General features: G+C 27.1%; 1 protein-coding gene across 2 annotated transcripts; it reads right to left on the minus strand.

Annotated features, from left to right (window-relative positions):
• Window positions 1–551: 551 nt before the first annotated feature.
• Window positions 552–9586, minus strand: LOC140858200 (uncharacterized). 2 transcript variants are annotated; one of them, XM_073258539.1, is made up of 5 exons: window positions 9445–9586; window positions 2838–3071; window positions 2245–2420; window positions 1866–2157; window positions 552–845 (listed from the first exon to the last, which is right to left on the minus strand). In XM_073258539.1, the coding sequence occupies exons 1-5, from the start codon at window positions 9513–9515 to the stop codon at window positions 788–790; spliced, it is 831 nt and encodes a 276-aa protein (XP_073114640.1). In that variant the 5' UTR covers window positions 9516–9586; the 3' UTR covers window positions 552–787. The 2 variants fall into 2 exon arrangements, with proteins under 2 accessions (XP_073114640.1, XP_073114639.1); XM_073258538.1 differs by lacking the exon at window positions 9445–9586 and adding an exon at window positions 3533–3694.
• Between the last annotated feature and the right edge of the window lie 473 nt (window positions 9587–10059).

The following is a 10059-nucleotide window of genomic DNA, read 5'->3' on the forward strand; positions in this document are numbered from 1 at the left end:
TAAAAATGTTTGGGAGACCCTTTTTATACACATAAAAAGTTATCTGGATTCATTAAAAATGGTGAGGCAACCAAGCATTTAACCATCACCAAGCATATCACACCAACTAAACCTCTCGCCATGTGAGGTTGAAAGAACTTTTCCTAGTGCATATGTCAGGAGCTATATAGCATTACACATTTTTAAACCAAAAAGGGTAGTTCTCTTGCATATAGCTACCATTGCTGAGATGAGTTTACTAATCCGAGATCACAGGAGCTACATAGCACTGCTTATATTTTTCAAATAAGAAGGTAATTCATGTTACGGATCGCATGTGAGGTTTATTTCCATATGAAATAATTAGTGGGAGTGCGTAGGAGTGAGAAGGATTGAAGGATTCATAAACCTAATGCTTAAGCTTTTGGATCGAACTGAGTTTCAACTAGCATATCAAGTCCCAACAACACTGACAGCAATAATATTGACCAGTGCAGCCACGCAGCAAAAATGACCCCCTACAGTAAAAAAGATGAACAGAAAAAATCCACAAATGCTACTCGAGGAGGCAATGATCAAACTCAAAATTCATTGAATGGATGCTTATGCTATCGAATTCGAGCATTCAGAGAATCCTTCTTTGTTTTCTGTGAGACTAAATTGCTAGTTCTGATCCAACACATTCCCAAATGACGAAAAATGTATAAGTCAATATGGCATTACAATCTATTTGAAAGGAAACAAATAAAAGTGAACTTCCCGAACTATGTCTGTTATCAAGGAGCTGATCAATTCATCCCATCCTTCCTCAAGCAACTTCTTGAAAGAAGAATTCCTCAAGGACTGCTTTTGTTTCTTCTTCAGCACTGCAATTTGACCACAAATCTGTTAATGCCTTGCTACATGCATGCTGGTACACATATATGCCTATGAATACTAGCAGAATATGTTAAGAACGAAAAAGAACATTAATGAAGATAACTGGATAGAAAATATAGAAATTAATATTTACATAATTCAAGTGCATATAACACATTTATAATGCATTAATAAGCAATTGAAAGATTGACAACATTTTGTTAACCTCTCGCATGCTTGTTTAACCACCTGATCAGCTAAGTTTTAGCCATCAAATTCCAAAAGCTTTCGGAAAAAAAAAATGTGTTCACAAAACAACTACAACTGAATGTTGTGTTACTAGAAACCATCAGGATCCTAGTTGCACAACTTGTAGACTGGGGAGCCAAAGGCTGTAACAGTAAATTAAACTTGGGAACTTAGCTCGATTTGCTGCATTAGTTTGCAATTCAGGTAACTCAACTTAGTCAATCAGAAAGATAATTATAAAATCTTAGAGAAGTTATGAAGAAAGATTTAAACAACTTATACTAATGGGAATGGATAGTGAAGAACAATTTATAAAGTGAATTAAGAGAGGAGAATTAAGAACAGTATAATAATAATTATTTTCTGAAATTTTACGTGGGCGAGACAAATAATGGATAGATTCCGCAATTTTACTCGGATAAGATATGAAACTATAGAAATCAGTATAACACTGCTACAATACATGAAGGGAAAGATGCATAACATCTATTGTGGGAATCCTTTCTTTCATTATTTTGTATAATTCAATATTTAGGTTTGAAAACTTATGTCAATATATAATATTAAAACCCTCTCATTCAGGATAATTCAGTTTTAACTACTGTAGGTAAAAACTATTCCAATGTGTATGCTAGTAGACAATTATGACAACAGCAAGCCTGGACTAGCATTAAAACTTATATGAGTAGTAACAATTAATGCAAATGGAGGTTACAGCATCCAAGCACACTATTAATAACTGATTCTAAGCATCGTTATCAGCACATTTACAGAATTACCTTCCAGGCCTCAGAATTTTGTATATTCCTGGCTTGATAAGATCCACTACTGTTGAACCAGCACGCCCAGAAGGAAGCATGCCACCATCATAAACACATGCGCAATGTTGCCAAAGGTCCTCAAAATCTTTGGTGCTCACACTACTAGGTTGGCCACTAAGGTTGGCACTTGTAAGTGCCAGTGCACTTTTGGAACCACGAGCAACAGCACGAATAAAGTCACAGTCTGGTACACGAACTCCTATGCTATCTAAACCTGGGTTCAGGGACTTCTCCAGCATGCTAGATTCACCTGAAACATATAATTTTTGCAGAGTCACTGTAGTATATGAGCCATATACCTTGTTAAATTCTTAGCTCTATGTTGAGTTGGTCATACCTCGCCTCAGAACAACAGTGACTGGTCCAGGAAGCAGACTATCAAGCAACCCTTGTGGTAAGTGATCCACAATGGCAAACCTTGATATATCTGATACATCAGCAACACAAATTGCCAGGGGACTCGTCTGTTTACGTCCTTTAATTTCATAGATTCTGTTAACTGCTTGCGCAGAGCTGCCAAAATGCACTTTCAAAAACCAAAGCATTGTAAGGTTATACCTTAGATGGCTGATTCCTTACAGTATCTAGAAGCACCAGGCAGAACATGTGGTGATGCCACTAAAAAGTTAACCATTAACAAAACAGGCATCTAGAAGCCTATCATATAGAATGAAAAATGGCATTGAACAACAGATAAAAACACAATTCAAGGTACAATTTCCTTTATTTGCTAATTTGCAACATGGAAAAAGAATATTAATTTGGCATGGATCTTGATTTCAACCTGAAATAGATAAGTATCAGTTTAACAATCATCTACACCTGCAAGCAGCATTAAGATGCGACTGAACTGAAACCTCTCAAGAGAGTTATCAATACCAAGTAAAATTGAAGTAACAGCAGTTGAAAGAAAGCCTAAAAATCACTTACCATGCATCGCAAGCAAATCCATAAAGGGTGTCTGTCGGCACCGCAATAACTTGCTCCGCTGTGATTGCATTGATTGCCTCTTCGACATGGTCACCTGTTGCCGGGAGGACAACTCCCCCTTTGGCCTGGGAACCCATGTCTAGTCCCTTCAGATTTTGAGAAATTCGGCTCCTGAGAGACCCTGCAAACTTCCTCTTCTGATACGGAGAAGAAAAGCTCTCAACCCGAGGACACCTGAAATTCCAGAAAGCGTGAATTCAAATATCAAAGACAGAACGAATAACAAATCAAAGAGAAAACTATAGCTAATAAACAAGATAGGAACGTTAAAAATCGCAGCTTTTTAAGCGATGGTAATAAAATCACTTTTCTATTTCTTATTCTAACTCATGACTCCATTAATCTTCCCACATACACCGGAGAAAGTCACATGGACATAATATCGAACAATAAGTCTGCAGTATTCCGGCACAATGCTATAATCAAATCAATTTAACGTCAGGTGTAAAAAGGTACGGCAAAAAAAAAGTAGAGGAGGCTAGATCTCGGCTGGGCATAGGAGGCCAAATTGCCAACATGAAGTCCAATCGTTGGAAGAAAGAATACAGGATATAACAAACCAATATTAGCATAACAAGAACAAAGAATAGAGTCCATAAACGCCTAAGAAGAAAGGAGAAACAAGAGAGGGATACCTCAGAGAAAGGCGTTTGAACGAGTATGAGCCAAGAGGCAATCTTTCTACGGCCTTCACAGAAGAAATCATCCGCACGCGAGCTCTCGGCCGCCCAACCGGTCTCGTTCTCACCTCCTGCGGCGTTCTCACCTCCTGCGGTTTTGGAGAGGGATTCTTTCATAGTTTGAATCATCCGTTTACTCAAAAACGGCAATCTAAGCCACATGGCTTTAGCCATTGGTAAGTAGCCACGTGTCCACACAGCTTCTTAAAAGTAAGCGTAGGGGCGCCGCTCTAAAATAAGTAGGGCTGTGTATCGGAAACTTCGAGCCACCAGAGGCCTTAAACCGAGTCCTTTTCCAGAATAATATAAAAAAAAAATTATTTATCAAAATATATCAAAAGCAAACTTATTTACCAATCTAATGCAAAAGGAGAAAAACACCATTTTGCCTTCCACGTCATCCCACATTTCCACGGTGGCATCGTCCCAAAAAAAAAAAAAAAAAAAAAGAGAAAACACTGTTTGGAATGGCGTCTTTAAAAACGCCATTCCAAATGGCGTCGAAATGGCGTTTCTAAATTTTCCCACAAATATAAAGAAAAAGTCGTGAATTAAGAAATTTTTTTTTTTAAATTTGAAATTAATAAATAAATTAAAATTTTAATTTGGATTGAATTTTAAAATATAAAGACTTGAATTTGTAATTCATTAAGAAAATTAATTTAGATTTGTTATTTCAAATTTTTTTTAAAAGATATCAAAAAAAATCTTAAGAAAATAAAAAAAATTATTATAGAAAAAAAAAAGAAAGAAATATGAAAGAAATAAAAATTTGAAATTTAATTGAAAAACATCATTCGAAATACTTGTCTTAAAAATTTTTAAGAAAATTATAAATTTTAACATTTCTAAAAAATCAAAAAAAAAAATTATAATGTAAAAATAAAAAAAAATAAAATTTTAAAGATTAATTGAAATGAAAATATTATTTCAAATTAATTTCTGTAATTAAAAATAATTAATTTAAAAAAGATTCAAAAAATTTTGAAAAATAGGCTAAAAATTTTTTATAAAAATACAAATAATTGAAAAAAAATAGAAATTATAATTATAATTAAATAACAAACTTTATAATTTTTAATTTTAAGAAATAATAATTAAAATTGTAAATGAAATTAAAAATTATATTTTAAATAAATAAATTAATTTAAATATAAATTTTTAAAAAATATTATAAATAAAAGAAAAAAATACGTAATAGAATTTCAAAAAGATAAAAATGAAAAAAACTAAAATTAAAATTTATAATTTTAAAAATTAAAAATTAGATTAGAAAAAATATATCATAAAAGAATAAAATTAAATTAAATTAATTATAAATTCTTTTTTAGGGTATTTTATAAATGTGACTTAAAAAAATTAAATTTGAATTAAATTTTGATAAAAAAAGAAATACATTAAAAAGTTAAAAAAAATGAGGAAAAGTTAAAAAGTTAAAAAGTGAAAATTTTTAAAAAGTCACAAAAAATAAGAATTATAAATGAAAAACAAAAAAAAATTTAATGTTTAATTGAAATAAAAATATTTTTTAAATATATTTTATAAAAATAAAATTAATTTAATTAAAAAAATTTTCAAATAAAATTTAAAAATGACATAAAAAATTCCATAAAAAGATAAAGAATTGAAAAAAATAGAAATTTTGAAATAATCAAAGAACAAGAATTATAATTCAAAATTTAAAAGAAATAAAATTTTAAATATTAATTGAAATAAAAATATTATTTCAAATTACTTTCGGAAATTTAAAATAATTTTTTTAAAAAGATTCAAAAAATTTTTAAAAATAGGGTTAAAAAATTTTATAAAAATATAAAGAATTGAAAAAAAATAGAAATTATAATTGTAATTGAAGAATAAAGTTTATAATTTTTAATTTTAAGAAATAAGAATTATAATTGTGAATGAAATTAAAAATTATATTTTAAATAACTAAATGAATTTAAATATAAATTTTTAAAAATTATTTTAAATAAAAGAAAAGAATACGTAATAGAATATCAAAAAGCTAAAAATGAAAAAAAACTAAATTTAAAATTTAAAATTTTAAAAATTATAAATTAGATTAGAAAAAATATATCATAAAAGAATAAAATAAAATTAAATTAATTATAATTTATTTGTTAGGGTATTTTATCAATGTGACTTAAAAAAATTAAATTTGAATTAAATTTTGATAAAAAAAGAAATACATTAAAAAATTAAAGAAATGAGGAAAAGTTAAAAAGTGAAAATTTTTAAGAAGTCACAAAAAATAAGAATTATAAATTAAATTATTTAAAAAAAATTATAAAGTTTAATTGAAATAAAAAAAAATTTAAATATATTTTGTAAAATTAAAATTAAATTAATTGAAATAATTTTCAAATAAAATTTTAAAATAGCCTAAAAAAATTTCATAAAAAGATAAAGAATTGAAAAAAAATAGAAATTGTAATTGTAATTGAAGAACAAAGTTTATAATTTTTAATTTTAATAAATAAGAATTAAAATTGTAATTGAAATTAAAAATAATATTTGAAATAATTAAATTAAATTAAACATTATTATTTAAAAAAATAATTTAAATGAAGAAAAAAAATGGGATGAAAATTTAAATTTTAATTTGAATTAAATTTTGATAAAAAAATACAGTGTAAAGTTAAAAAATGAGAAAAAATATGGAAAAAAAATTATAAACTGAAAAAGATAAAAATGGAAGAAAACTGAAAATATAATTTCAAATGATAACTATTTTAAAATAAATAAAAAAAATATCTTAAAAAAAGAAAATAATAATAATAAAATAGAAATTATAATTATAAATTTAAAAAAAAAATAATTTTAATTTAAATTAAAAATTATCATTTAAATTATTATTTTCATTATTTAATTTAATTTATTTATTAAAAGATTAGAAATAATAATTAAAGAAATAAAAAAAAAAGGGAAAATGCCATAGAGAATGGCGTTTTTCCCTCCCAGATCCTTTTTCCCCTCTCCTTCTTCCTTTTCCCTCTTCTCCTTCTCCTCTTCTCCCTTCTCCCTTCTCCCTTCTCCCTTCTTGATGCTACACAGATGCCACCGCGTTTTCATCTACAGATGGCAGCGTCTTCTTCTTCGTACATCCCCCAGATGCCATCACCGGATACCAGTTGGCCACATGAGTATGATACTTTTTTTTCAGATCCATCCGTGTATCCAGATGAGAGAGTTGAACGGATCTCTCAGTCCGTAGATGATCCGACAGGCGATCACGGGCACCGCGACGTTATTGTGGGACTTAGTCTTTGTTGTATTTGTATTTAGTATTTTTATGTATTTTTTTTTGTACGTTCGACATTTTTATTCTATTGAATATTATTAAATGTTGATTTTATTTTATATTATTTAATTTTAAATGATTGGATATTATGATTGGTGTATATGGATACACATACTCGAATGTGTCTCAGAATATTAGGAGAGAAAATGTGTCTCCCCTCCCCAAACCCCTTTTTCTCCTCCTTCTCCCTTCTCCTTCTCCCTTCTCCCTTCTCGATCTTCTCCTTCTTCCTTTACAAATTTAAGTAAAGGAAAAGAATACATAATATATCATAAAAATAGAAGAAAACTAAAATTATATTTTTAAATTATAAAAATTATAAATAAAATTAAAAAAATATATCATAAAAAAAAAATAAAAGAAAAAAAATGGTAATAAAATAGAAATTATAATTTAAAATAAAAAATTATCTTTAATTTAAATTAAAAATTATCATTCAAATTACTATCCTCATTAAAAAATTTAATAAATTAAAAGAAATAATTAAACAAATTATGAAAAATAATTTAAAAAATTTAAAAAAAAAAGAAAAAAAATAAAAAAACACCGAAGGGAACGGCGTTTTCTCCTTTCCCTCCTTCTTCTCTCCTTCTCCCTCTTCTCCTTTCTCCCTCTTCTCCCTTCTCCGGCGTCTCTCCGACAGCACGGCGGTGAGCTACCTCCTCTCTCCCTCTTCCTCTCTCTTTCTCTTTTTAAAAAATTTAAAAAATAAAAATTACGAGAAAGAAAGTCAAGGGGTCGACTCACAGAGTGTGGCAGTCAAAAATTTTGTGTGCCGTTAAACTCTTTTAGCCATGAGTCGATTCATGGGGTCGACTAAAAAATATAAATCTATTTTTCTTACAAAGCCATAAAAAAGTCTATTTTTTTTAAATTTTATAATTATAATTCCTATTTTATTATTATAGTATTATTATTTTATGATACTTTTTTATTTATTTTAAAATAGTTATCATTCGAAATTATAATTTCATTTTTCTTCCATTTTTTTCTTTTTAGCATTCTATTACGTATTCTTTTCCTTTAATTAAAAAAATATTATTTTTTCTAAAGTTCAATTTACAAAATTTTTTTTCCACATTTTTCTTCATTTTTTAACTTTACACTGTATTTATTTTTTGATCAAATTTTAATTCAAATTAAATTTTCCTCCCATTTTTTTTCTTTATTTAAAATATTTTTAAAATATTAATATTTAATCTAATTTAATTATTTAAAATATTATTTTTAATTTCAATTACAATTTTAATTCCTATTTCTTAAAATTAAAAATTATAAACTTTGTTCTTCAATTACAATTACAATTTCTTTTTTTTCCAATTCTTTATCTTTTTATGAAATTTTTTTATGTCATTTTTAAATTTTATTTGAAATTTTTTAAATTAAATTAATTTTATTCTTATAAAATATATTTAATATTTTTATTTCAATTAAACATTAAAATTTTTTTTTAGTTTTTAATTTATAATTCTTATTTTTTGTGACTTTTAAAAAATTTTTACTTTTTATTTTTTTAACTTTTCATCATTTTTTTACTTTTTAATGTATTTTTTTATCAAAATTTAATTCAAATTTAATTTTTTTAAGTCACATTTATAAAATACCCTAACAAAGAAATTGTAATTAATTTAATTTTATTTTATTCTTTTATGATATATTTTTTCTAATCTAATTTATAATTTCTATATTTTTAAATTTTAATTTAAATTTTTTTTTCATTCTTATCTTTTTGATATTCTATTATGTAATTTTTTTTTTATTTAAAATATTTTTTAAAAATTTATATTTAAATTTATTTAGTTATTTCAAATATAATTTTTAATTTCATTTATAATTATAATTCTTATTTCTTAAAATTAAAAATTATAAACTTTTTTCTTCAATTACAATTATAATTTCTATTTTTTTTAATTCTTTATATTTTTATAAAATTTTTTAACCCTATTTTTAAATTTTTTTTGAATCTTTTTAAAATAAATTAATTTTAATTTCCGAAAGTAATTTGAAATAATATTTTTATTTCATTTAATCTTTAAAATTTTATTTCTTCTTAATTTACAATTATAATTCTTTTTCTTTGATTATTTAATTTTTTTTTATATTTTAAAAAAAAATTGAAATAAAAAATCTAAATTAATTTTTTTAATGAATTACAAATTCAAATCTTTATATTTTAAAATTCAATCAAAATTAAAATTTTAATTTATTTATTAATTTCAAACTTTAAAAAAAAAATTCCTTAATTCACGATTTTTTTCCTATTTTTGTGGGAAAATTTAAAAACGAAAATGCCATTTGGAATGGCGTCTTTAAAAACGCCATTTCGAATGGCGTTTTTAAAGACGCCATTTCAAATGGCGTTTCTACTTTTATTTATTTTTTTTTTTTTTGGGACGATGCCACCGTGGAAATGGGTGGTGACGTGGAAGGGGAGAAAACGCCATTCAAAATGGCGTTTTTCCCTCTCACATTAATTTGGTAAATAAGTTTCGTTTTAATATATTTTGGTAAAAAAGTTTTTTTTTATATTATTTTGGAAAAGGACTCAACAAGAGAGGGATACCTCAGAGAAAGGCGTTTGAACGAGTATGAGCCAAGAGGCAATCTTTCTATGGCCTTCACAGAAGAAATCATCCGCACGCGAGCTCTCGGCCGCCCAACCGGTCTCGTTCTCACCTCCTGCGGTTTTGGAGAGGGATTCTTTCATAGTTTGAATCACCCGTTTACTCAGAAACGGCAATCTAAGCCACATGGCTTTAGCCATTGGTAAGTAGCCACGTGTCCACACAGCTTCTTAAAAGTAAGCGTAGGGGCGCCGCTCTAAAATAAGTAGGGCTGTGTATCGAAAACTTCGAGCCATCAGAGGCCTTAAATCGAGTCCTTTTCCAGAATAATACAAAAAAAAAAATTATTTACCAAAATATATCAAAAGCAAACTTATTTACCAATCTAATGCAAAAGGGGAAAAACACCATTTTGAATGGCGTTTTTTCCCCTTCCACGTCATCCCACATTTCCACGGTGGCATCGTCCCAAAAAAAAAAAAAAAAAAAAAGAGGAAACGCCATTTGGAATGGCGTCTTTAAAAAGGCCATTCCAAATGGCGTTTCTAAAAACGCCATTCCAAATGGCATTTTTAAAAGCGTTTCTAAATTTTCCCACAAATATAGGGAAAAAG

This window comes from Elaeis guineensis, chromosome 5, assembly GCF_000442705.2.
Source record: "Elaeis guineensis isolate ETL-2024a chromosome 5, EG11, whole genome shotgun sequence".
Taxonomy (NCBI): domain Eukaryota; kingdom Viridiplantae; phylum Streptophyta; class Magnoliopsida; order Arecales; family Arecaceae; genus Elaeis; species Elaeis guineensis.

Coding starts and splice junctions, on each gene's coding strand:
- LOC140858200 (XM_073258539.1), bottom strand. CDS start 9,515: ATGATTTCTTCTGTGAAGGCCATAGAAAGATTGCCTCTTGGCTCATAC. Junction 3,072..9,444: donor TTCAAACGCCTTTCTCTGAG/GTATCCCTCTCT, acceptor CTGGAATTTCAG/GTGTCCTCGGGTTGAGAGCT. Junction 2,421..2,837: donor GGATTTGCTTGCGATGCATG/GTAAGTGATTTT, acceptor GCATTTTGGCAG/CTCTGCGCAAGCAGTTAACA.